Below are 23,304 nucleotides of genomic sequence, written 5' to 3'. Positions count from 1 at the left end.
AGGCAACGGAGGCTCATAATAAACTACGCGCATGCGTAACCAAACACTCTACAACTCGATCGCTTCAGTCCTTCGAATTTCTTTGAGATGACTGTGGCCGAACTTGCCAACTGGGGAACATGGGACGAGGTCAAACGTCTCGTCGAGAAAGACGGTGCGGATGTTAACCAACGTGGCGGCGTATACCGGACATTTGCACCACCGCTCTATTTTGCTGCTCGACAAGGAAATTTGGATATCTGCAAGTGGCTTATATCGCACAAAGCTGATGTCAAATTGGCAACGAAGTATGGCGATACGGCTTTGCACGTTGCCAAAGACAAGGACGTGTGCGAGTATTTGATCTCTTGTGGAGCCGATTTGCTGGCAAGAAATAACCGCGGAGAGCAGCCATTGCACAAGGCTACAAGCATTGAAGTGGTTCAGTGCTTGGTGTCTCACGGTGCTGACGTCCAATCGACAAGAGATGACGGTGATACAGCTTTGCACAGAGTCAGTTCAAAGGAAGTGTGCGAGTATCTGATCTCTTGTGGAGCCGATGTGCTGGCAAGAAACAACCGCGGAGAGCAGCCATTGCACAGTGCTACAAGCATTGAAGTCATTCAGTACTTGGTGTCTAACGGTGCTGACGTCAGAGCAAATGATGAATCAGGAAACCAGCCATTGCACAGCGCGGTTTATCGACGAGATGCCGATGCATCAATAGCTTTACTAGAATATTACAGCAACTCAGAGGAAGACAGAGAAGCGTTGATGAAAGTTTCAGGGCACTGTGATAATGAGATAAGCAAGATATATTCAAAAATAACACATGATGAAGAACCCGCGAGGTTTTATATGAAAAGGCTGGTTGACTATCAAAACCTTCGCAATCACATTGTTGCAAAACTTGTGACAGTGAGTTCTGGACGTCCGTCACTCATTTCCTCTCTCCTATCATTTCTTGTTCAATCATCTGATGCAAATGAAATTGACGATGCCATTGATAGTCTCAGAAAAGGAAAGCAAAATCGCTTTGTCGTACTAATGACCACAGCCCTACAACAGTACTCTTTACAAGCCCGAGAAATCAGAAGAGAAGCTGAGGTACTTCGACGCTTATATCTGTTTGTAATTCATATTGCTGTTAGGAAGCAGTTACCAGCAAACTTATGGCAGAAGACATGCTAAGGTTTAGGCGTTGGTCTCCCGTGTCAGCTGAGACGTTTCTTACACAGGTACACTATGCACGTTTGACTAGCTAGGAGGCCTTTGGAGGGATCTGAAAATTTTACCAATCATTCAATTCTTTTAATAACAGTGTTCTAAACTTTGGCTTGCGTAACTGTTTTTCCCGCGCTCGGCTTTTCAAGTCATGTTCGAGCGTTAGATGAGCTTCTAAGGCACTTCTATTAATTTATTTATTCCTGGATATTTTATAATAATTTGTTTATTTCTGCATGTTTTAGAAAGGCTTTTCCAGACAAAAATCAGAAGCGCTGTTCTTGCCAGTATTGATTCAAACATTAACTGGATATCAACAGCTTCTGGTACATTTTACTCAGAGTTTACAGGTTTAGAGCTCTAACCTTTATTGCAGAGACAGGAAAAAGCAAAACCAATCCGGAGCAAATCTCTTTCTGAGTATGATTTAATATATGACAGATTCTCGCCTCCATCAACAGTAAATCTGAATCTTGGCTTCTACTCAGTCTCACGCTTGTTGACTAGTTAAAAAAGCAGCCATTTGAAACTAAACAAACTGGAGGTAAAGATACTTCACCGGAAGGTAAATTCATTGCAGATAAACTGAAAGGAGTAATTAATAGACGGCTCATTCACTTCTTGCAGACTTTTTGTTTGATACATCAACGTCTACGGTCGATTTGATTGTTCCTCGAGTTCACGTCGCGCTGAGCGGCGTTTGCACGTTGCTTGATACAAGTGATCCTCTCGGGGATGACTGGCGAGCTCTTTGGACGGAGTTAACAGGACGAACTCTTCAAGAGAGCGACGAAAAAACGCTTGAAAAGGATCTAAGTGGACCAACGATAGCTGTGATGAAGAAGTGGCACCAGCAATGTTCATTAGAGAGTGCCACTGTTGGTCACATGCTGATCTCTTTAAAACGCATTCACCGCAACGATGCAGCTGAATTGCTACGTGGTTTCTTAAAGGAGGTACGAGATTCTTTTTTTATTGTAGTGTTATATCTTTCTCTTATAGAAAGATAATGATTTTTTGCCAATGACCATTGATAGCATTCCTGTTCTGTTGAGTGGAGCATCTCCGTTGGTTAGCAAACAACTGACTCCGGCTGGGTTGAAGCTGAGTATTGCAGAAGACAAGTGCACTCTGTCAATTCCTTCTAACGCTGTTGACAAGCCAATTAGAATATCTTCTTGTCTTCTCGCAGACGATGGCGAATACTACAAGAGTAAAACGGGAAATGAGCTTACAGATGTTGTCCGGCTTCTGCCTCACGGCACCAGGTTCAAAACAGCAGTCACTCTCAAACTGAAGCACAAATTCACTTTCAGAAAAAATCACGCTATAAAAGTTACGTTGTTGTATGAGAGTGGAACCGATTCAAAGAAATCAATGATGCCACTTTGCATTTTCACGGCTCTGAACCAAATTGTACACTTTCGATTTGGACGGGCTGTTCTTCTAGCTGACCAGATAATCGTTCATACAACGAGCTTCTGTCACCTGTGTGCTCGGAATGATGGCTGCTGCTTTGATTTGTCTGCTTTGGTGTTTGCACTCACTGATTTGAGCCCAACTCAATTTCGAGACGGGTTCACCGTCAAATTGTGCTTCTGCAAAGCAAACAAGCGAAATGAAAAGAAAGTTAAAAAAGCAGAACGCGGAGGAAAGGGTTCACATTCGTTTGAAATGCTAGAGAATCGGAAATTCAGCCTTTGCAAGTGCGGACTTTCTGAAGATGAACCGTTGCCAATTGTTGCAGAAACTAGCAAAATCCCGTCTACGGTTGCATGGAGTGTTGATGGGAGCCACGAAGTTCGTATGAGTAAACTTAGAGCAATTTCAAAAGGCAACGCTCACCACGAATCCTACAATTTTGTACTTGGTTCTGGTAGGAGTCTTGAGGTTGGCGACAATGTGACAGTTTGGTTTGTTCTGAAATGGAAGGAACCGGTTAAAATTTCAGTTACTTTTACAGCAAAAAATGTAAGTGTGGAAGGGGACTAAAGCATACAGACATAATTGTTTTCTTATCTACAGCCATCAGGAAGGCTAAGCCCAAGAGCTGGTCTTTCTCTTGGCAGTACTAGTGGCTTGGATCGCAAGGTGACGAAGGAAGAGCTGCGAAAATTGACTCCTTACCTAACTGAGTATTGGAAATCATTGGCTCGTGCATTGCCGGGAGAAAAGGTAGACGTAGCAGCCATAGAAAAGAATCATCCACACGATCAGAGTGAATGTCCACATGAAATGCTTATCAGATGGTTAAATCAAAACGGATCGAAGGCAGCAGTGAGAGCCCTCTGCACGGCTCTCTTAGATCGAACGGTTCATCATCGACTTGCAGCAGAGGAGGTTTTTGGAGAAGACGTCGTTGAACAGGTTATGGGCACTACTACGCTATCCTCTTCATCCTCTTAGAGGCACCCATGCTTCTAGCAATCTCTATTCCGACATTTGCATGTTTTAATTATATATATTAATTAATTAATCACCGTTTCTCAGTGAATTTCATAGGAAACTTTCTCTCGTCCAGATTCTCTCGTCGTTAAAAAAATGGGCTCGCGCCTCGAACTGCATGAAGGCGAAAATCAGCCGGAAACGACTTAGGGGGCCCCCCGTTCGTTTTTAGACCTCGATTGAGCTCCCGCGAGGCTTGATCAACGACGTCCATCGCTCTTCGGCAGTTCCTTCGTGTTCGCCATGTTCTTTCGAGCGACGAGGACGATATCTAGCCGCGATACTCGCTCGTTTCCCTCGTTTCTCTCGCTCTTCTTCACCTAGACGATCCGAAACGACGTCTTCGATCGAGTAAATCGTCCAGAAGCTGCTCGCGAAGGCATAAATCGCAGCAACGTCGCCATTTGAGATTTGAAGCCGGGAATTTCGCTCGCGCGCGAAACGGAGACCCTACGAAGAGAAAGAAATGCGTCCAAGCGTGGAAATCCTAATGCAAAGGCCAAATGCAATACACGCGGTCGGCAAATCGAGGAGCCGCCATGTTTTTGGCGCCTAAAATCGAAGAATTCGTCCACGCGAAGAGCGCATGAAAAGCACGCGCGAATTTCAGCAGCAAATCAACGTATCGTTGCCCTGGTGAATTGATCACAGTGAGGTCACCAGCGGATGTTGCATCATGCTCGGTATAAAAGCGACGAGCCAACGCTCCATCTTCAGTCTTGCTAAAGGGTGGGGGATGCCAACGGGTTGAACCCTTGAGGTCGATCGTGAACTGGGGAAGCTGGTCGTTGGTCATCAAGCGTTTCGTCATCTGTCGATCCTAACTGAAGCTGCTAGGCACAGTGGATGGGCGTTGCTTGCGACGCTAAGATCGACACTGGGGGTCATAAAGGTCGTGGACGGCTTCGATTTGCGAAGTCAGGCGTCTCGCGATAAGCCGAGTGGGGCGTCTGGCTAAGGTATGCTCACTTTCCGCCAAAGAAACGTGTGGGGGCCCAGTGTCTCGTGGCATTTCCTCACTCGGATTAGCAATCTATACCCGAAAGATGACCTGACCCCCAGGACAAAAACGCTGACCTTCTACTGGTGGACTCGGTAAGCGCTTCGTAAATCCTCTCTCAACGCGGTAGACTCGTTTCCTATCAAGCGAAAGTCTACGGCCTCTTTGGGGCCCCGGTACGACGCGGTCGGGGGGACGGTGTGGGAGAGCCGTTCTCGATCCAGGCCGTACCGGTCGTGTTTGGGCCGTTGAAGCAAGGTCTCGCTTCCAACATTTTTGGGCCACTAACTGCGCTCGAACCTCCGCGTGGTGTGGTCTGGATAACGCCAATGCGAGCGCATCGCAAAAAGGTACGTACAGGGACAGATTGAACGGATTCTAATCTTTCTTTTTTTAGGGGGCCCCCTCGCGAAAGAAGGACGAACTCAAGCCGCTCAAAAAGACGGGATTATATAGTTAGTGTTGCATGTGGTGTCTGTCTATGCATGTTCATGGCGTTCGATGTATTTTTTGCTCGATTTGTGTGTACGTATTACGTAAACGCGCGTTAGTAAAATGGCTGCATCTCTTCCGATAATCGTCGCGTCCGCGATTTCTTACCACAACGCGCTCTGGGCCGGCTTTGCATACGACGACAGGTACGCAAAAAAGCGCGAAAACCCGTCCGAATCGCCGCAAATCGACCAAACCGTTTGCAGTCGCGCAATCCAATCGAACGCGGACCTCAAAAACGACCGTCCTTGGACGAATCTCTTCTTCAACGACTTCTGGGGCACGCCGCTGCAGCACAGCGGCAGTCACAAGTCCTATCGCCCGCTATGCGTCCTAACATTCCGCCTAAATCACGCCCTCCACGATCTCGACCCCATGGGCTACCATCTCGCGAACATAATCGTGCACACGCTCGCTTCCTTGCTGTACTACGCCCTAATTCGCCGTCTAGCCCTATCGCGACTCGCCGCTCTCTACGCGGCGCTTCTCTTCGCCACGCATCCCGTTCACGTCGAAGCGGTGACGGGCGTCGTAGGTCGCGCCGATTTGCTCGCCTGCGTATTTTTTCTCCTCGCGCTTCTCGCGTACGAACGCGGCTGTCGTACGACATCCGCGACACGGTGGGGTTTCGTGGGCGTGGCCGTCGGCTGTTGCCTAGCGGCGATGCTGAGCAAAGAGCAGGGGGTGACGGCACTAGGCGTTTGCGTCATATACGACGTTTTCGTCGTAGGGAAGTGTCGCCTCGCAAATATACGAAGCCTACTGGTCGAGGTATTAATTAATTAAATAATTAATAGTGCTCGTTGAAGCTTAATTAATAAAAATCGATTTTGGCGAGTTCAGTTTAATAGAGGGGATTTTTCGTGTTGAAATTATTTCTTTTCTCTCTCTAGTCTCACTATGCCCAACTTCGTCGTCGTCTTATCGTTCTCGTTCTATCCGGCGTCGTCTTGCTCGGCGCCCGGGTCGTCTTCATGGGAAACAAGCCGCCCAGTTTCGCGCCCTCCGACAATCCGGCCGCCGATTCGTCGAGTTTTCTTACGCGATTTTTAACGTTTTCCTACTTGCCCGCGTTCAATTTCGCGCTGCTCCTCTGCCCGACGACTCTGAGCTTCGATTGGTCGATGAAAGCAATTCCCTTAGTCGAGAGCATCGCCGACGCGCGACACTTCGCCACTCTGACCTTCTACGCGTCTCTCGTCGTTATAGTCGATGTGTGTGTGACTCGATTTTATGACTATGCGCGTATCGCTCGTCTTTTGGGGGTATATTGCGACGACAGCGTTAAGACTCGATTTTCTATTGGTCCTCTTCTCGTTGCTCTTGCTCTGCTCGTTTTTCCGTTCTTGCCGGCGACGAATGCTCTGTTTTACGTCGGTTTTGTCGTCGCCGAACGCGTTCTCTATATGCCGAGCATGGGGTATTGTCTCGCTTTGGCTATTGGCGTTGAACGAGTGTGGGCCGTTGCGAAGGAAGAGCACAAGAAGGTGCCTAAATATATGATCAATTACAGTAGACTTTGAATTTGAATTTATATCTGAAGTCTACTGTAAGGAATCGATATTTTATGGGTGGACTTTGTTCTCTAGTTCCTTGCACTGCTTTGCCTTGGTTTACTTATACTGTTCTGCGGTCGTACTATTAGAAGGAACAATGATTGGCAGACAGAGGAAAAGCTTTATAGGTAGTTCCTTCATTGGATTAGGAGACAGTATAATAGAGCTTTCCTTTAGATCAGGCATACCTATTAATCCACCTAAAGGTATGGAGAATAGACAGGAATTCAACGTAGTGATGGTTTCCTCTTAGCTTGGGGTAACCTTGCCAACGTAATGAAGGCGCAAAATCGTCTCGACGACGCCGAGCAGGCGTATCGAAACGCACTCGAACATCGTCCTAACATGGCCGATGCTCACTACAATTTGTACCAATTAAAATATTCAATAATGCGATAGAATGCTTAGGGATTTCCTTAGAGGAATACTCCTACAAGAGTCTGGTAGGAACACGGAAGCAATAGCTAGCTATAAGAATGCGGTTTCCTTTCGACCAACACTAGCATGTGAGAATAGATTAGGATATGATTAATTTTATTTCCGTTTAATGGGTTTTGCCTAGCTGCTCATCTAAACTTGGGAATCGTTCTAGAAACCGTTGGGGAAAACGTGGAAGCCGAAAAAGTAAAGAAATTTCGTAGTAGAGCAGACAAATCGTACCTATGTACACGTGCAGGTATTAAGACATTGCGCTACCATTCCTGATCACGGGCTCAAAGATCCCAAGGCCCACGCTCACTCAGGCAAGTAAACAGACTTTGCATAGAATTATTAAATTTACACATGTGAACACAGTGACCTCGTGCTTGTATAATTTGGGTCGTCTATTGCACAAACAGGATAGAAACGAGGTAGAGAAATAGAAGAGATACATGTACAGGCACTATATAAGCAATTTGGGTAGGAATCAGTAGAGATTTATATGAGAGCCATCAGGTCTCTCCCCATTGACTATGCACCTCAGAGTCTATATAATCTCCTCGGTGAGATCACGTAGTTTTGTGTTTGCGAACTTAGACAGAGTGCCTGTTCTAAGGGGAGAGTTATTTCAGTTTGAAAAAATTCAAAGAGGCAGAGCACTGGTACGAGAAGTCGCTCGCGTCGAAGCGCGATCATCTACCGGCTCATCTGACCCTAGCCAAGCTCTACGGAGAAACAGTGAGAATAGGGCTCTCATAGGAGAATAAAAAAAGCAAACACCTCTTTTAGAATAGACAAGATAAGGCTGAAGAGATGTATAACCGAGCTAAAAGGCTCGATCCTCGATCAACAGAGCCCTACGTTCATTACGGTAGACAAAGCCTAGTATCTTATTTTCTGATACTTAGTCTATCTCCAGCTCAGTATTTGCACGGGCGTGGGCATCTCGAGGCCGCCGCTGAGCAATTTTCTACAGCAGCGGAGCTAGTTCCCGATAATTACGAAATCAATTTCAATGCAGGAAATTATTTCAGGTAAAAATTCGATTAATCGAATCCTAATCCACGAGGAGAGGGTTCAATTAATCAACGTCGTTCGATCGAATGACGAGCTCTTATACGAGAGCTCCGTAGAGAAGCCAAAGTCTACGATAAAGCCGAGAAATACTTTAAAGTCGCAGTAAAACTAAAACCCGAGGTTTGTTCTCGTAAAAAAAGAAATCGAACCTTTATTGAACGCAAACGCGTTGTGTCCTCTCCCCCAGTCGGCAAACGGGCACATGAACTTGGGCGCTTTGTATCATTTGACAAAGCGCTACGACGACGCCGAACGGCACTACGAAGAGGCGTTGAGATTGAGTCCCGGCGATCAATTGACAATGGATAATCTTCGCAAATTGAAGTCGGCTATGAAGACGTCCGGTCGTAGTTAGAATTTCCTAATTTTTGAGTAGACGTGGGTTTGGGTTTCTAAAATGCGGTAGTCTCATACGAAAACCAGGCAATTCCGTTCTCCGTATTCCACTTCACGTGATCCCCTTACGTCGTTTCCACCCCGCTAAAGAGCGGGTATTCCGCACCGCGATTTGACGCTCCTCTAAATATCGGTGCACGGTCGATGTGCTCCTCAGTTCAGTTGCCCCTGTTCGCTTCATTCCGAAGAAAGATTCGTTGACATTTCCGTACGTGACGGTCCTCGATCGATACGCTTTTGGTCGATTTTCAATCGATTTTCTTCAGATTTCTATTCGTTTATCATCATGGTGTCTCTGACGCAAGCGTCTGTAGTCGTTTTAGTGGTCGTAGGGCTAGCTTCGTCCCTACCAGGTATAGCGCCGTTTTTTTTTTACTAAATCCCAATCTCATCGTCTTTTCTCTGTCTCGATCAGTTGGCAAGATTCTTCGAGGTCCGTCTGAAGGACAAAATTTGCCGTCGAATGTAAACCCGTTGCTTCTTCAAGTGAGTGACCCAAGTCCTATAGAGAAGCCCCTTTGTTCTACGGACGGTTTCCCCCTTATAGGAAGCGTTTACTCCTCTTATTGAAGGCGTCAAACTGCGGCTTGCGTCCGGACTGATTACACGAGTAGAGGTAGGCAAACGCTGTCCATAAACGACTTCTTTGTCTAACCTAATTTCTACTATAAGGCTCTGCGAGAGTACAGGAAATTGGCCTCCTTGCTACTTCTGGACGCAAAGAGCAGTAATAATAAGGAAGCGGTAAGAAAACATAGACTATCGCGTGGATTTTGAATCGAACGTTTTCTTTTTTTAGCTGATGCGAAGTCTTGATATGATGCTTGTGCCTCAGACTGACGACGAAGTAGTCGATGAAATTGTGAACGCCTTTCCAGACCTAAACGCCGCAGAAGAAGACGAAGAAGAGGAAGAAGAAATGGATCCTGAACTTCAAAGAGACGAAGGCGAAGACGAAGAGGAGGGGGCATACGAAGAAACGGAAGAAGAGGAAGAAGAAATGGATCCTGAACTTCAAAGAAACGAAGACGAAGAAGAGGAGGCGTACGAAGAAACGGAAGACGACGATGAGGAAGTCGCCGAGGTCAACGAAGAAGAAGAAGACGACGAAGAGACTGAGGAAGCATACGACGACGAAGAGGACGAAGAGGAGGCAATGGAAGACGATGAAGAAGGTCAGGTCGATGAGGATGACGGTGTAGAGGCTTTCGAGACCGAAGAGGAAGCCGAGGAGGAAGAGGAGGCCGAAGTAGCCGAGGCAATGACCGATGAAGAAGAAATGGATTCAACTGAAGTCGTCGAAACAGAGGAGGAACAAGTGGAGTATCAAGAACAGGTGAAGAAAATGGCGAAGGCGATGTCCGAAGGAAAGGAGGTCGAGATGAATTACTTTCAAGTCGATAAGCTGGTCGTAGATACGTACGAAACAGATGGGCCCACCGGTAAATAATAAATCAATACCTCCCAGTGTAAATAATCTGCATATTTTAGATTCTCCAACAGAAGCTGAGCCAGAGGAAGACCCAACACCGATGGCTCCAGAGGAGGAATCGACGTTGACTCCTGAGGTAAAGCCAGAAGCAAATTAAGGTATTGATTTATTAAACTTAATACCGTAGCCCGAAACCGAGGAGGAGATTACAGAGGAACCATAAGCAAACTTTAAACTTTTTTGAATCAAATCCTTTTGTCGTCTCTTTTTTTAACCTCGATACATAACAATACAATGACCGTTTTGCTACCATATTGTACTAATTAATTCAAGAGTGCGTCACTACATCCTGAGAGAGGAACGATCGCCCCCACACACACGCACTCCTTTGCACTTCCCGTCCATGGGAGAATCGCTCGTGAGTCGCGCCGAGACCGCAGTCAATCGACGTCACGCTTATACTGTCTATGTAGAATTCCGGCTACGTCTTCGAGCCTTCCTTGCAAGACATCACAACCCGAACGTACGACACTTAGAGACTCGTTTCATACGTAATCCCCATGTGACTGTCTTAGATTTCGTCTTCGCTACTCGACGGCGGGCGACTGCTATTACCGTCAATGGAATGACGACGTGTGTCCCCAAGTTGCATCTATGCAACGTCTCGAAGCCGGACTCGTCGCCTCCGAGTCGATCGAGTGGAACATGGCAGACGGCAAGGTATAGAAACCCTATCCGCGTATCGGCCGGCTTCGCGACGGAAAAACATCGGTGCCGTTTCTAGGCGTTTATCAACCTCGCCGCGACCGAGTCGGGTTTCGTCTCGTGGAAGATCGATCTCGTCGGCACGGGGCTCGTATTCGATAGCGTCGCACTGCGCGCCGTCAATGATGAGCAGTACGGCGGACAGGTTATATATCAGCTTGTGGGCGACAAAGAAAAAGCGTCTCTGCCCGGTTTATTGGGAGGTGCGCGTGTACATAAGGCGTCTAACAAAATAATAGCGTTTAGGTCTTCTTCTGTTGTTTTAGGAAAGGAGGTCGTGTCTACGGAGGAACTGGCCGGGAGTAAGACGCTGACGTTTACTATATTCCTCAATGGAAAATCGGAAAAATGTCGAATATTTCCCAGCCCGTCGGCGGATCTCGTTTATTGTCCTTTCGACATCAAAGCAACGCTCAAAGTGGGATTAATATTCATGTTGAATAGTCTCGTTTTTGAGCGTTTTTCGCCCCAGACGCCCAGACGAGCGCACGACAGTCCGTACGTGGGCGATCTTCTCATCGGAATCAAGTTCGTCGGGGAGTCGGAACACCGCGAGCTGTCAAGCAGACGTCGTTCAATTGACGTGGGCATAAAGAGAGGCGCGTTGCGCGTGCTAGTCGTCGGCGGATCCAATCTGACGTCGGTGAACATGCTGAGCGAAAAATCGGATCCCTACGTGAAATGGTAGACGCGCATATAAATTTAATAATTCATATATAAATATTTTCTTAGTTATTTACTGCCCGATGCGAGCAAGTCGACCAAGTGCAAAACGTCGGTGAAACGAAAGGAATTGAATCCGTCTTGGAACGAAGAGTTGCTCTTCGACGGCATATCGTATACGGATCTGAAGAACGGGGCGCTCGAAATCTGGGTCATGGATTGGAATATCGCCATGAAAAATCGTCCAATCGGCGCGTGCCGTCTCAGTCTCGGACGAGCCAATGCGCCGGCCGGAGAAAACGGCGAGGGGCGGCAGCGAGCGTCGATTTTTCCCTGGATGGATTCGAGTCAAAGCGAAGCGGCCCAATGGAGAGAGGCGCTCGAAAGGCAGGGCGAGTGGATCTACTGCTGGCACGCGCTTCGCGACAACATGACGCCGGGTCACGGTTAGACCGTTATACACGTATATTTAATAATAAATTAGTTGTATCACTTCTCGCCGTGTGTCAGTCCACTAAGAAAATTAATTATTATTTAATCCTTCTTTGGGGCTTTTTTCAAGTGATGAAAATTCGGTAGGATCTTCGTCAGAAAATCGAGCTGCAAAGTCTGAGCCTATAATTAGAATTTTATTATTTTAATTTATTTTGATTCTCGGGGGGTTCCTGTATACCGGAGGATGTACGGATTGCACGCGTCTCGTGCATTTATCTCCGTATATAACGGTATTGGTTTCGAGCATTTCAAACGAATTCACGTAGCACTTGGCCCCAATAATGCAACCGTCACTAATTTTAATACGGGGCCCCACGTGACCTAAATTTAATAATAATTCAATGGGAGTTAGGGGGAAGACTTTTAGTACTTTTCGGTTCCATTATGTTATTTTTGCCCACGTAAAGAGCCTCGCAGCCTGAATTTTAATTGAATTATTTCTACTATACGGGCGTTTTTGTTTTTTACAGCTTCCGACTTCGAACACGTTATTCTGTCCGATTATCATCACGTGCCCGCCTGTCACCTCTTCTTCGTCGTCGCTCAGTTTTCTGGATACGGGTTCGGGGATCCGGGAAATGCGGAATCGTTAGACCAGCGTCAAGTGCGACGAAGCGAACGAATTCGACGCGTCTTTCTCACCTATTGCGAATCACCGTTTGCTCTTCGATGAGATTATTCTCGCCGATCACGATGGGACCCCCTTCGGCGAGGATTCTCGCCTTCGGGTGAACGACAGTGCCAGTGCCTGCACGCCGGACGCACGTGCAAGGTAAGCAATGCATTTTAGGCGGGAAACGTACCGATAGTGACGTCGCCTTTGATCTCGGCTTCGGCGCACACGACGGCCCCTTGCGCTACGACGACTCTATGCAGATAAATAGTATTGTGCACGCTCGTGCGCGCTAGGACGACTCGATTCACTCACTCAGACATGCACTTTCCCGGCGAAAAACGGCTTAGATTTGTCTAGATGTAATACCCCGTACTTAGAGACACTGACGCCCGTACGCGGAACAATCTCGTGCACGTGCGTCAACAGAAGTTACTCTCTATCAATTTGCGGACGTACAGTGCTGACTAAACATCAAGTTCTAAGTCCATTGCGTTACGAAACGATACCGCATTTGATTTAACAAATAGTTTACGATCCTAGGTCAGATTTCCCTATGTGATAGCTATGTAAAGAACTCTGACCTTCCAAATCCTTTCGACGTCAAGAAGAGACACAATTAGTACTTCTGTCGCACCGCGAATAATGAATAAGAAATTAGACCGCCGGGCCGGGAAGCGAGCGAACAAAAGTTAGGACGTCCCAAAGGATCTATCTCGTCTAAAATGTAAAGCACGTCCTCTTCACTTAACTATAATTAGCGCCAAGCACACGTGAACAAAACAATAGTTTGCACCTGAAACAAAAGGCAGCACGCCGGCAATTCACTGACTCAAATATGCAATTCATCCTTTTTTGCTTGTCGACGCTTTCGAAGCTCCAACGGTCCCGTATAAGGAACTCGATCCTGCTAATGGCTCAGCGAAGTTCCGTTACGCATCCCAGCGCGGAACGAACGATTCTAAGTGCATTCTCTTCGTCTCTTGGTTGCAATTCTTGTACCAGAAGCTGACTCGCCTTTCGTCCTCACGTTTTAATTCGCGGGCTCGCGGTCGAGCGCGGTTTTGTTACCTAACCTTGTCGTAATGCTAGTAACAGCTCTGACTCGAAAGCGATTCCGCGCGACCGACCGCAAATCCGTACGTGGAGGGAAAAATTTTCGGATGACTTGTGCACGCGCCTGCGTGCTCTACGCATTCGTCAGCCCGTTCGCTTCCTACCCCATGCCATGCAGTCTTCGTTCGTCGTTGACGTCACTCATACCTACGTTTCCGGTTAGAACGTACTTCTTCTCTCCTCCCACTCGTCTGTTCTATATAAGCGCAGAGGCTTCGTCAGCTTTCTTTACAAACTATACTGACGGCGGCGAGATTCTTAGTCAGCACGTACCCCCGACGAGATATGTGGACGAGAAGATGTCGCAGCGCTGCTATCGTTCTATGTTGGACCATTCTTCTGTTGGGTCAGTGTACACGCAATCATGATGATGCTATAACCACGCGTGTCGAGTGCACGAAGCATGGTCGTTAAAGAGAGAGGATTAGATAGCGGGGTTTTGACCCGACCGTCGTACAGATATAGCCCCAGGATTTACAGACGTCGATTTCTGCATTATTGATGTCCACGCGTCGTGACGGCGTCCGACGAGCCGCTTCAGCTGCTCCCCGCGATCGCGAGAACGCATGCGACTGGGCTCCTCGCTCGAGACTCATTTCAAACGTTTCTACCTTAGGTTGCGCATCATGGAGTGCTAATGCCGCCTGCGTCAATGGCGATGCCAATAGGATTAGTGTCCCGTACCGCTCCCTCTCCGATCTGAAAATTACTTGTTGCGAATCAGTCGCCGAAGATTATGGTCTTCCGGCGTTTTTCTTTGAATTGCAATGGCGACGTCACGCCGCGCCGGCTTCAACGTCAAGCGTCGTTCACGGGGTCGGTCGACACGTGTCCTCGTGCAGTTTTCCCACTAGCAACAGCGGCGGGAATCCCTGCTTTAATTACGACGCCAGTTTGAGAACAGCAACGCTCAAATTGAAACGACTTCGAGTGCTGAAGAAGATAGCCGATGTCGAAGGCGTGTACACATGCTATAAAAAGTTGACGGGCCATCCCTCGTTTCTCTACGTCGTCGCTCGCGTGGAAGTTCGTGTTACAGGTAAGGAAAAAAAGGAGAGTAGAGAGGCAGGACCGATTCGTTTTTTATGTGATGTCCCCTCCTATAGACATTCCATTGGAGCCGCCGGTTGTTTTCGTAAACGCGACTTCCGACGTTCAAACGAGCGTCGTCGGCGGCGAACCGCTCGTTTTTCCGTGCTCTTTCTCTTCGTCCGACACGTCCCTTTTGTTCTCGCATTACGAGGCGAACGTGAACGTTTTGTGGCGAATTATCGACGGCGGTTCCGGGATCGGCAGCGGGGGCGGCGGCGGCGCGGCGGACGCCCACGTACCGACGAATCGTTCTACGAACGACGATTGGCCGTGGCAAATACAAGACGCCACGACAACGACGCTCTACGTTCCGTCCGGCTTTTCGCGCGGCGGACGATTCGCCTGCGTCGCCCAGTCGCCGATCTACGAGAGGGAAAAAATTCTGAGAGAGGTTGCGGTCGAGCCGGTTTCCAACAAAGCGGAACGCCGCCGCCGCCGCTCTGTGCGGTCGCTTCCGCGTGCCGACGGCGATGCGGCTAAGATTGCCACGTTGTGCGGCGTCTTTATCGGCGTGTTGATCGTTTCCGCGGCCTTTGTTGTGCTACGTCGTCGACAGATGACCTAATCAGTAACAGAAACCGCAGCAGCAGACTTGTCGGCTTTTAGCTCTATTATATTGGTTTTAGTGGGTATATTCTATTCACCGCTCACTATACTACGTAATACAGCAAGCATTTGAAAAAGTCCACCTCTTATCATGACGTACATGCTCTGGGATTTGTACTGTAAGAGGGCATTGCTTCTTTAGGATAATTAGTACTTTTATTGCGCTAATGTATCAATATCTAGTTCAATTGGTATTGACATCTGTAGACTGTAAGACATGACAGTGAAAGGTTGAGCCCGATGTCACGGTGTTACTAGGCGATCGTGTACGAATAACTAAATAATTCAGCACCTACACTCAATAGAGCTTAACGGGCCACGTGATCCGGGTTTGCGCACGGGCTCCCACGAAACTGCGTCATACAGGCTCGAAATGCGTCGTCGTTTCGTCGTCGTCGTCGCGACACTCGTATTCTTTGGGCATCGACTCGCGAACGCTTCGCAGCAGTGCCGTGACGGTGGACTAAAGGTGCCCGGACTGGCCATAGTTTACTTTGCCTCTGTAATCAGTTAGATCTGGACAGGCCAACTTGTGCTCTAACGTCAGCGAGTCCCAATGCCTTCGTCTTACATGGAACGCGAATACGACCTACAGCGTTTCTTGCTCTGTATCGGAATACCTATCGAAGGTGGGGTTTTCTTCCAAGGATGCCAGCCCAGCGTGGCAACACGACAGTAGTTTCATTCAAACCTGCGACATTGCGCCACCGAATTCGACTTGCTTTATCACTACGAGTGCAGAACGCGGGTATCATAACGTCGTTCTTCGCCTGCACCCGATTGATCTCCGCCGCGGCCTTTGGGCCATCGACGATATGATAGAAAAGCCGTACAATTGCTACGTGAAATTTCCTAATTACCATTCCGAATGCAAGTACCTTGCCGTTTGGCTTTCTATCGTAGGAAAGTCACCTGTGTGAAATTAATTCCATCACCTAGTTGTTACCTTGTACGTTTCTATTTTAGGAATACCTCGCGAGCCCCCCGTCGACCTGTTGCCTTATTCAAACAACTCGACGAAATCGAAGTCGATTTCCGACTACGTGCTTCGCGTGGGAGAGACGATATCCGTCTCGTGCGTCGTCCGCCATCTTTATTCCCACACGATCAACAAAACGACAATAGAGTGGCAATTAATCGGTTCCGCCCCCGCCGGACTCGTGCAGGTGCGCGACAATTCGTCGTCGTCGACGCTCGACGTTCGGAATCCGTCGACGGTGGCGGAAAACCGGTCGTTTAAGTGCGTCGCCTGCAGTAAACCTATGTACACAAAATGCAAAATATTACGCGAAATCAACATGTAAGTAGCTCCTTTATACGCTGCGACGATGTGAACTGTTCTTTTGCAGACAATACCGTGATAAAATTGTAACGCCAACGCCAGAGTTAACGACAATAAACTTTTCTCTTAGGGAAAAGTCGACTACTAGAAACTCTACGTCAGTTCCGGAGTCTACGACTTTAAGTCCGCGGTTTTGGATCTCTATTTTCGTGCCCGTCACATGTTTTCTTGTCGTGGCTTTGATTGCGGTCACTTGGATTTGGTTTCAACAACATAGACGGCGGCGGCGGAAGTGGGTAGCTGCCGTCAACGCTACGTTTGTCGACGTCGACTTTCTATCGTTGCTCAATCCACTCGATCGGTTGCGATACGATTGGAACCGAAACTGGATTGTGCTCGGATCCGAAATCGGTCGCGGATACTTTGGAGTTATAGTTGAGGGGCGCGTGGTCGCGGGTCCGGGTGCGGAGGACGGGAAATCGAGTAGGGTTGCCGTGAAAATGGCTCTCGGTGAGCGCGGGCTTGGACTACTGAACTGAGTGGTGCTAAAAGCTTTTTGAGTCTAGAGGGAGTAAACGATGAGACGCGTCATATGATTGAAGTCGAAGCGGAGATGATGGTCAAGGCAGGAGAGCACCCCAACGTGAGTAAACTGCTTGGATTGTGTGCGGAGAATGGTACGAAGAATTCGCTTTAATTGAAAGCGTAGGCTTATCTCTCTTGCACAATTAACACTATAGGCGCTCTTTGGCTCATCACCGAGTTTGCTACCTATGGGGATCTGCGCTCGTATTTGAGAAACCAGCGCATTTCCCAGCCACGCGTATCCATTAGCAGCGGCCTGTACGAGGACAGTTCTCTAGACGCGAACGTTCTGTACGGTTACGCTTATCAAATTGCAAACGGCATGAAGCATTTGGCTTCAAAGAAGGTGTCTACGCTGATACTTAGGTAGAACGAGTATTGATGGGCATTTCTTTTCTGCACAGATAATTCATCGCGATTTGGCAGCTCGAAATGTGCTCGTGTTTAGTCAAAATTGTTTAAAGATTTCCGATTTCGGTCTCGCCAAAGATCTCCGGTATCAGGATTATTATAGAAAAAAATCAAACGTACGTCATGACTACACACTTCTTATAATTAATTAATGAATATACATGGTTTCAGAGTGTTATTCCGTTCAAATGGTGCTCTCCAGAAGTCTTAGTTGATAAGGTCTTCACCGAATTCAGCGACGTGTAAAGATTTCTTTTTATTTTCTCTAATTCTTTCTGAGAACGTTTTTTCCTCATGCAGATGGTCTTTTGGAATTGTCATGTGGGAGATAACAACTCTAGGTAAAGTGTTAGATATTAAATTAGTATTATCTTGATCCGGAATTTAAAGGAGGATCTCCTTATCCTGGCGTTCCTTGGGAAGAGCTATACGATTTGCTTACAAAACGAGGATATCGAATGAACCGCCCAAAGGGCTGTTCTAGAGCCTTGTAAGTGTAAGGGGGGCGGACTGACCGAAGTGGCGCGTAATCTTTGATTTCTCTGCGTGCGCAGATATGAAATAATGCTACGGTGTTGGAGCAATGTTCCCCAGCATAGGCCCAGGTTTTCTAACGTAGTAGATGACCTGGGTTCCCTGCTTACTAAGAGAGAAGTAAACTTGAACAAATTATCATATTAAAATTATTTACTGAAGACTGTTTAGCTGTCAAGCCGTAGCGCTTCTGAGTCAAGCAACAGTAGAGACAGGGCAGCTTCAACGGTAGTAAATCACAGATATATTGGTTTGCCTATTATAGAAAATGTAGTTGCCGAGGAAACGACATTGTAGTGTAGGATTTTTATAAAAGTTTCAGTAGAGATTTCTAGAGTTTTATATCATGGATTTTGCTATAGTTTTACGACTGCGCACGCTTCGTCGCCCGCCCTTCTTAAAGACTCGTGGAATGTAAGCAATTCTAGAGCTTTTGGCAGTCTCCCCTGGTGCCCCGACGGTAGTGGCGAGAACTAGAACGCTTGTAGCTGCAGTATGTAAGGTCAGAAGGAAACCGGGGCCCCACTTGGGGTTTTGCTCGTCAAACCGATGCACGAAGAATATGGCGCTACAACAGTGTCAAAAATCAATGGACTAATGATTAGTGATTAATGATTAGTGATTAGTGATTAGTGAACAGTGATTAATGATTAGTGAACAATGATTAGTGAACAGTGAACAGTGATTCGTGATTAGTGAACAGTGATTAGTGAACAGTGAACAGTGAACAGTGAAACAGTGAACAGTGAACAGGGAACATTGAACAGTGATTAATGATTAGTGATTAGTGATGAATGATTAGTGATTGGTGATTAGTGATTAGTGATTAGTGATTAGTGAACAGTGATTAATGATTAGTGATTAATGATTAGTGATCAGTGATTAGTGATTAGTGATTAGTGATTAGTGAACAGTGATCAGTGATTAGTGATGAATGATTAGTGATTAGTGATTAGTGATGAATGATTAGTGATTAGTGATTAGTGATTAGTGAACAGTGAACAATGATTAGTGATTAGTGAACAGTGAACAATGATTAGTGATTAGTGAACAGTGATCAGTGATTAGTGATGAATGATTAGTGATTAGTGATTAGTGATTGCTCTGGAGAGACATCTTTTATCAGGTACAGTATATAAACACTAAACAGCAGAAAAACAATCTATTTCTGAATACGTAGGTAACTTCTATGTATTACCAGATTTTTCACCACCTTGAAGACATTGAAGTTCTGGACGTGAACAACGAACGCCACGTCGTCTGCTTACACTTTGTTTTTGTGCCTCGTATTAACCGCGACTTGGAAGAGTTTAGAAGAATGTGGAACTGTCATCCACTGTCGTCGGAAAAAAATGTGACACCAAACCAGTTATGGATAACTGGAATGCAGCGATTTTGTGAGGGGACATTAGGAGAGGAAATGTCGGAAGCTGACCTGGAAGAATTTGGTGTCGAACCCCACATAGAAGTTCCTGACGGCCAGTGGGAAGAAACGGAGGTAGTTGTTCCTCAAATTGTCGATTTCAACGATGAAGAAGCACTAAAAAGAATGGCAGAGGCTATAGACCCGGTATCGGATGACGGCAACTACGGAGTCAGCGTGTACTTGCGGGCATTGGAAGTGGCAGGAACTCACTGATTTGACGAATTACATACATCTTTGACATTATTTGGTATTTAGTAATCACTGTTCACTAATCACTAATCACTAATCACTAATCACTAATCATTCATCACTAATCACTGATCACTGTTCACTAATCACTAATCATTGTTCACTGTTCACTAATCACTAATCACTGTTCACTGTTCACTAATCATTGTTCACTGTTCACTAATCACTAATCACTAATCACTAATCATTCATCACTAATCACTAATCACTAATCATTCATCACTAATCACTGATCACTGTTCACTAATCACTAATCACTAATCACTAATCACTAATCACTAATCACCAATCACTAATCATTAATCACTAATCACTAATCATTAATCACTGTTCACTGTTCCCTGTTCACTGTTCACTGTTTCACTGTTCACTGTTCACTGTTCACTAATCACTGTTCACTAATCACGAATCACTGTTCACTGTTCACTAATCACTGTTCACTAATCATTAATCACTGTTCACTAATCACTAATCACTAATCATTAATCACTAATCATTAGTCCATTGATTTTTGACACTGTTGTAGCGCCATAGAAGAACGGCATTGGCAGTAGCTGTAGCCTTTTGGTTTGTCTAAGAGACTGTTTCAAAGAGACCCGGGGCTTCTCTCAACAGAAGTAGGACGTAAAACAAAACAAAACCAATTTATTTGTGCATGCATGCATGGACCATCACTTACAAACTTTACACTATACTAACTGTGTCGTCTCTTAGACTCTGAAATTTTACACTGACGGTCTCTTCAGCTGCAGCAACATCAGTCTCACTATATATATCTTAGACTGATTGATGAAGTGGACAGCAACGTCGCAAGGGATTCGACAGCAGCTCCTGTCCTTTCTCCATGCAGACGTTGGTTAACTTGAACTGAAGCTCGCGCTCCGACGCCACCTCGGCGGCCAATAGCCGACACTCGGGCAATCCGTCGACGTCCCGACGAAGACAGCAGTCGACCTCGCTACCTCGCAGACGTCGCGACGGCGATCCGGCGCGCAGGAGAAACACGCGCAGATCTCCCCCCTCCTCCTCATCCGCGATCTTTTTCGCGCAGATAGGATGATAGTTGGCGACGTTGGGATCGCAATTGGACTCGAGTCCGAAAGGTCGCAAGGTGAAATTCGTCGACGAAGTCGTCTGGGGGGAAATCATTTGCGAATTGGCAAAGGGGAAGAGAAAGAGAAGAGGGGGGGTACCTCGCTTCGTAGTTTTCCGTCGTCGCTTAGTCCAATGAATTGCCGCGGCTGCTCGTCGGCGGTGGCGACGAAGTAGAAGGTCATTTCGTTCGTTTTCGCTTCGTACGTGTAACGAATTAGCGCCGATGTGTCCGCTGTTATTTTGAGCCAATTGAGTCGCGTCGGCGACTGCTGCAGCTCCATCGGGTCAACAGTCGACTTCGAGCGAGGCTGGGCGAAGAGCAGACGCGATTGGCCGTGCTTTGATCGCGATTCCAGAACGTAAGGCGGAATGTGATGATTCCAGTCGACTATATTGTTGCTGCATGTCGGTTCGACGGTCGGTAGGGGTAGGGGTAGCGCTTCGACGTGCGTCGACGTCAAGGCGAGAGCGAAGATGATGAGGTTACTGAGGCAGGTTTCCATTGGTGCTGTTTATTCTCTCTGTGTTCCAAGTGGATGTGTTGTAGATTCTCGTCCTCTTCATCTCTTTTTATAGGGTCTAGGCTGTGAAATATTAGTGGGGTGGGGGAAATGGCAATCGTCCGCGGGGGAATGGTCCCTTTGCTGATCAATAGTGTAAACTAAGGCCGGGGAATCGTTTGCACCCGCCTTGAAGACCTATTAATAGCCGGGTACTACTGTATAGTGTTGCACATGGAAGCGAGTTCTCCGGTGTCGCATTGCACGTGAGCGCAGTGATGGCTCAGCACCGTTCTTTCCTCCAGCGTGAAGTCTGCACGCCTCCTTCCCCCACAGTTCGCTGTCGGTTTTTCCCCCTATGCTATTGACGCACGACGTAATCTAGTAAGATACCACAAAGTGGCCACAAGAATTTCGACTTCATAGTTGCCCTGCCGCTATCTCGTTGCACTCGTCATACGATCGTTTTCTTTCCTCCCTTTAAAAGGTCGCGCATCCATCCGGTAAAAGTTTTGCTCCTCTGACCTGCCGCGAACCTTAGCCCTTTGCTACGAACAATTAGCAGGTGAAGGGAGAAGTTTGATATGAGTGAGCTCTTTAGAAGCTCTATTGACCTCCATTCGCAATCTCCTATAGTCGCTGAACCGGTAATGAAATGCTAATGACATTCTGATTGGTGCTTCCGCATCTTATACAGCAGCAAGAACAATTATTTACAAAGCACGCGGCCTCGTGCAGCAACACTCACTACTACTACTTCCATATACTAGAGGTTCTGCTGTACAGTCAGCAAGTCTTCAAGCGCACTCGGGATTTACAGAATTCTTGCATGTGCCATTGACCATCTTCTGAATCACTTTGCACTCTGGTACATCAGGGACAAAGCGCACAGCAAACTTGGCGTTCGATTTTGACATCGCCCTAAAAACGCGACAACAGTGTGAGGCGTTTCCTTCGCTAACAGCGGCCACAGGATCAGTGCAGCACTGGCTCTCGCTTTCTTTCAATTTCAGTGATTGGGAATTGGCTCGCACGAGAAAAAATTTGACGTCACCAGTAGGAGTTTTCTTTTCGGCACAAAACCTAAACGGAAACCAGTTTCTTTCCGTCCACGGCGTTTTTGAAGAGATAAAAGTTGTCGATCTATTTGCCTAAGATCTCACTTCAGAAAGTCGTAACTAGGAGTGCATGCGTACTGATACAGTACCGTACCTCAAACATTAGATCTCCGTTTTCTGTAATGCCGAGGTACTTTGATCTTCTCCTAAAAGTGTGGCGAGGTCCCGTGCGATTCACGGCAAACAACTCGAGAAGTTCGTTCGATGACTTGTTGATCTCTTTCCAAACGACAGAATGGAGTCTGCGACTGTGAAGTGCATAGGGCAACCCCTTGGAATTGTCTGCCTTGATTAGCACAAGATTGTCACTCTGGAATAAATAACAAACATTAGTTCCGTATACAGTAACGGTATAGGAAGTAGCACCTTTGAGTCTTCGCCAGTGCACGAGGACTCTGGATTAGTTGCAGTCACGACTAGTGCAGAGTTGAGCAAAATTATGAAGACTTGAACAGTGGTAAACATGTTGGAGCTTTTTCAGCTGCGGCTCTTCAGTTGCTTTAAGTTAATGGATGAGTTGTATAGTTTCTCGTCTCTCTTCATCTCTTTATATACTATCTGAACAGAGAGGCAGGGGAAACGTCTCTCAGGGAAACGGTTAATTGCTGAATGTTCTGAGAAGAGATTACTCAGTAGCAAAGGGCCCGGAATAGTCTCGCCTACTTTCACTATGCTGTTCCAAAGGAAGGGTGTCATGCACATGGCACGTAAACAGGAAATTGCCACCCATCTC

The 23,304-nt window shown here is 46.9% G+C and overlaps 8 protein-coding genes and 3 long non-coding RNA genes across 15 annotated transcripts; 7 read left to right on the top strand and 4 right to left on the bottom strand.

Moving 5' to 3' along the window:
* The first annotated feature begins 87 nt into the window (after window positions 1-87).
* Window positions 88-3,681, top strand: LOC136196239 (uncharacterized). Its single transcript, XM_065985765.1, has 8 exons — window positions 88-1,086; window positions 1,131-1,217; window positions 1,449-1,529; window positions 1,580-1,663; window positions 1,711-1,768; window positions 1,831-2,159; window positions 2,206-3,174; window positions 3,229-3,681. The coding sequence occupies exons 1-8, from the start codon at window positions 88-90 to the stop codon at window positions 3,607-3,609; spliced, it is 2,988 nt and encodes a 995-aa protein (XP_065841837.1). The 3' UTR covers window positions 3,610-3,681.
* Window positions 3,682-4,447: 766 nt separating this feature from the next.
* On the top strand, window positions 4,448-8,551 carry LOC136196052 (protein O-mannosyl-transferase TMTC2-like). Of its 5 annotated transcripts, XM_065985566.1 has the most exons (16): window positions 4,448-5,286; window positions 5,347-5,911; window positions 6,034-6,627; window positions 6,730-6,824; window positions 6,874-6,902; window positions 6,950-7,064; window positions 7,117-7,202; window positions 7,259-7,320; window positions 7,373-7,439; window positions 7,492-7,547; window positions 7,601-7,679; window positions 7,733-7,854; window positions 7,906-7,987; window positions 8,036-8,150; window positions 8,250-8,313; window positions 8,381-8,551. In XM_065985566.1, exons 1-16 carry the CDS (start codon window positions 5,204-5,206, stop codon window positions 8,546-8,548), a joined length of 2,382 nt encoding a protein of 793 aa, XP_065841638.1. In that variant the 5' UTR covers window positions 4,448-5,203; the 3' UTR covers window positions 8,549-8,551. The 5 variants fall into 5 exon arrangements, with proteins under 5 accessions (XP_065841638.1, XP_065841634.1, XP_065841635.1 ...); XM_065985562.1 differs by having other exon boundaries at window positions 4,448-4,743; window positions 4,796-5,286; window positions 7,906-8,150; window positions 8,250-8,551; XM_065985563.1 differs by having other exon boundaries at window positions 4,448-4,998; window positions 5,046-5,286; window positions 7,906-8,150; window positions 8,250-8,551.
* LOC136196090 (uncharacterized) lies at window positions 6,638-8,641 on the bottom strand. Its single transcript, XR_010672077.1, has 3 exons — window positions 8,343-8,641; window positions 7,897-8,261; window positions 6,638-7,841 (listed from the first exon to the last, which is right to left on the bottom strand). It is a non-coding gene; the product is annotated as an uncharacterized lncRNA (long non-coding RNA).
* Window positions 8,642-8,654: 13 nt separating this feature from the next.
* LOC136196072 (cyclic nucleotide-gated channel beta-1-like) lies at window positions 8,655-10,335 on the top strand. Its single transcript, XM_065985591.1, has 8 exons — window positions 8,655-8,797; window positions 8,856-8,942; window positions 9,005-9,075; window positions 9,137-9,205; window positions 9,262-9,333; window positions 9,389-10,031; window positions 10,081-10,157; window positions 10,209-10,335. The coding sequence occupies exons 2-8, from the start codon at window positions 8,876-8,878 to the stop codon at window positions 10,242-10,244; spliced, it is 1,035 nt and encodes a 344-aa protein (XP_065841663.1). The 5' UTR covers window positions 8,655-8,797; window positions 8,856-8,875; the 3' UTR covers window positions 10,245-10,335.
* A 24-nt stretch (window positions 10,336-10,359) lies between these two features.
* Window positions 10,360-11,944, top strand: LOC136196069 (synaptotagmin-like protein 4). The gene is made up of 7 exons (XM_065985588.1): window positions 10,360-10,439; window positions 10,495-10,544; window positions 10,597-10,741; window positions 10,806-10,989; window positions 11,053-11,204; window positions 11,259-11,470; window positions 11,519-11,944. Exons 1-7 carry the CDS (start codon window positions 10,425-10,427, stop codon window positions 11,898-11,900), a joined length of 1,140 nt encoding a protein of 379 aa, XP_065841660.1. The 5' UTR covers window positions 10,360-10,424; the 3' UTR covers window positions 11,901-11,944.
* Window positions 11,893-14,774, bottom strand: LOC136196082 (dynactin subunit 6-like). The gene is made up of 7 exons (XM_065985601.1): window positions 12,873-14,774; window positions 12,748-12,812; window positions 12,587-12,692; window positions 12,413-12,495; window positions 12,315-12,362; window positions 12,123-12,265; window positions 11,893-12,064 (listed from the first exon to the last, which is right to left on the bottom strand). Exons 1-7 carry the CDS (start codon window positions 12,878-12,880, stop codon window positions 11,984-11,986), a joined length of 534 nt encoding a protein of 177 aa, XP_065841673.1. The 5' UTR covers window positions 12,881-14,774; the 3' UTR covers window positions 11,893-11,983.
* Window positions 12,725-15,518, top strand: LOC136196073 (uncharacterized). The gene is made up of 3 exons (XM_065985592.1): window positions 12,725-14,019; window positions 14,290-14,712; window positions 14,780-15,518. The coding sequence occupies exons 1-3, from the start codon at window positions 13,959-13,961 to the stop codon at window positions 15,328-15,330; spliced, it is 1,035 nt and encodes a 344-aa protein (XP_065841664.1). The 5' UTR covers window positions 12,725-13,958; the 3' UTR covers window positions 15,331-15,518.
* A 169-nt stretch (window positions 15,519-15,687) lies between these two features.
* Window positions 15,688-18,550, top strand: LOC136196062 (fibroblast growth factor receptor 2-like). The gene is made up of 11 exons (XM_065985579.1): window positions 15,688-15,840; window positions 15,896-16,671; window positions 16,721-17,163; window positions 17,220-17,330; window positions 17,394-17,584; window positions 17,643-17,765; window positions 17,821-17,891; window positions 17,950-17,990; window positions 18,040-18,139; window positions 18,204-18,303; window positions 18,355-18,550. Exons 2-11 carry the CDS (start codon window positions 16,634-16,636, stop codon window positions 18,478-18,480), a joined length of 1,344 nt encoding a protein of 447 aa, XP_065841651.1. The 5' UTR covers window positions 15,688-15,840; window positions 15,896-16,633; the 3' UTR covers window positions 18,481-18,550.
* A 73-nt stretch (window positions 18,551-18,623) lies between these two features.
* Window positions 18,624-19,888, top strand: LOC136196093 (uncharacterized). Its single transcript, XR_010672081.1, has 2 exons — window positions 18,624-19,309; window positions 19,364-19,888. It is a non-coding gene; the product is annotated as an uncharacterized lncRNA (long non-coding RNA).
* A 595-nt stretch (window positions 19,889-20,483) lies between these two features.
* On the bottom strand, window positions 20,484-21,834 carry LOC136196076 (uncharacterized). Its single transcript, XM_065985596.1, has 2 exons — window positions 21,052-21,834; window positions 20,484-20,992 (listed from the first exon to the last, which is right to left on the bottom strand). The coding sequence occupies exons 1-2, from the start codon at window positions 21,454-21,456 to the stop codon at window positions 20,636-20,638; spliced, it is 762 nt and encodes a 253-aa protein (XP_065841668.1). The 5' UTR covers window positions 21,457-21,834; the 3' UTR covers window positions 20,484-20,635.
* A 286-nt stretch (window positions 21,835-22,120) lies between these two features.
* Window positions 22,121-23,035, bottom strand: LOC136196092 (uncharacterized). The gene is made up of 3 exons (XR_010672080.1): window positions 22,938-23,035; window positions 22,666-22,881; window positions 22,121-22,604 (listed from the first exon to the last, which is right to left on the bottom strand). It is a non-coding gene; the product is annotated as an uncharacterized lncRNA (long non-coding RNA).
* Window positions 23,036-23,304: the final 269 nt, after the last annotated feature.

Source organism: Oscarella lobularis, chromosome 15 (assembly GCF_947507565.1).
Source record: "Oscarella lobularis chromosome 15, ooOscLobu1.1, whole genome shotgun sequence".
Classification (NCBI taxonomy): Eukaryota; Metazoa; Porifera; class Homoscleromorpha; order Homosclerophorida; family Oscarellidae; genus Oscarella; species Oscarella lobularis.
Note: the sequence above shows the minus strand (reverse complement) of the source record. Positions and strands in the feature narration are given on the sequence as shown.

Excerpts from the sequence above, each read along its gene's own strand:
- LOC136196239 (XM_065985765.1), top strand. The coding sequence starts at position 88 with ATGACTGTGGCCGAACTTGCCAACTGGGGAACATGGGACGAGGTCAAA. Across the intron at positions 1,769-1,830 it reads TAAAGATACTTCACCGGAAG|ACTTTTTGTTTGATACATCA; the intron begins GTAAATTCATTG and ends CACTTCTTGCAG. Across the intron at positions 3,175-3,228 it reads TTACTTTTACAGCAAAAAAT|CCATCAGGAAGGCTAAGCCC; the intron begins GTAAGTGTGGAA and ends TCTTATCTACAG.
- LOC136196052 (XM_065985562.1), top strand. The coding sequence starts at position 5,204 with ATGGCTGCATCTCTTCCGATAATCGTCGCGTCCGCGATTTCTTACCAC. Across the intron at positions 7,321-7,372 it reads AAAACGTGGAAGCCGAAAAA|GTATTAAGACATTGCGCTAC; the intron begins GTAAAGAAATTT and ends GTACACGTGCAG. Across the intron at positions 7,440-7,491 it reads CAAGGCCCACGCTCACTCAG|TGACCTCGTGCTTGTATAAT; the intron begins GCAAGTAAACAG and ends ATGTGAACACAG.
- LOC136196072 (XM_065985591.1), top strand. The coding sequence starts at position 8,876 with ATGGTGTCTCTGACGCAAGCGTCTGTAGTCGTTTTAGTGGTCGTAGGG. Across the intron at positions 9,206-9,261 it reads GACTGATTACACGAGTAGAG|GCTCTGCGAGAGTACAGGAA; the intron begins GTAGGCAAACGC and ends TTCTACTATAAG. Across the intron at positions 9,334-9,388 it reads GCAGTAATAATAAGGAAGCG|CTGATGCGAAGTCTTGATAT; the intron begins GTAAGAAAACAT and ends TTCTTTTTTTAG.
- LOC136196069 (XM_065985588.1), top strand. Across the intron at positions 10,545-10,596 it reads CAAGACATCACAACCCGAAC|ATTTCGTCTTCGCTACTCGA; the intron begins GTACGACACTTA and ends TGACTGTCTTAG. Across the intron at positions 10,990-11,052 it reads TCTGCCCGGTTTATTGGGAG|GAAAGGAGGTCGTGTCTACG; the intron begins GTGCGCGTGTAC and ends CTGTTGTTTTAG.
- LOC136196082 (XM_065985601.1), bottom strand. Across the intron at positions 12,693-12,747 it reads CAAAGGCGACGTCACTATCG|GCACTGGCACTGTCGTTCAC; the intron begins GTACGTTTCCCG and ends TCCGGCGTGCAG. Across the intron at positions 12,496-12,586 it reads CAAACGGTGATTCGCAATAG|AAAACTGAGCGACGACGAAG; the intron begins GTGAGAAAGACG and ends ACCCGTATCCAG.
- LOC136196073 (XM_065985592.1), top strand. The coding sequence starts at position 13,959 with ATGTGGACGAGAAGATGTCGCAGCGCTGCTATCGTTCTATGTTGGACC. Across the intron at positions 14,020-14,289 it reads TTGGACCATTCTTCTGTTGG|GTTGCGCATCATGGAGTGCT; the intron begins GTCAGTGTACAC and ends TTTCTACCTTAG. Across the intron at positions 14,713-14,779 it reads CGTGGAAGTTCGTGTTACAG|ACATTCCATTGGAGCCGCCG; the intron begins GTAAGGAAAAAA and ends CCCCTCCTATAG.
- LOC136196062 (XM_065985579.1), top strand. The coding sequence starts at position 16,634 with ATGTACACAAAATGCAAAATATTACGCGAAATCAACAT. Across the intron at positions 16,672-16,720 it reads ATATTACGCGAAATCAACAT|ACAATACCGTGATAAAATTG; the intron begins GTAAGTAGCTCC and ends GTTCTTTTGCAG. Across the intron at positions 17,164-17,219 it reads TGCCGTGAAAATGGCTCTCG|AGGGAGTAAACGATGAGACG; the intron begins GTGAGCGCGGGC and ends TTTTGAGTCTAG.
- LOC136196076 (XM_065985596.1), bottom strand. The coding sequence starts at position 21,456 with ATGGAAACCTGCCTCAGTAACCTCATCATCTTCGCTCTCGCCTTGACG. Across the intron at positions 20,993-21,051 it reads ACGGAAAACTACGAAGCGAG|ACGACTTCGTCGACGAATTT; the intron begins GTACCCCCCCTC and ends ATTTCCCCCCAG.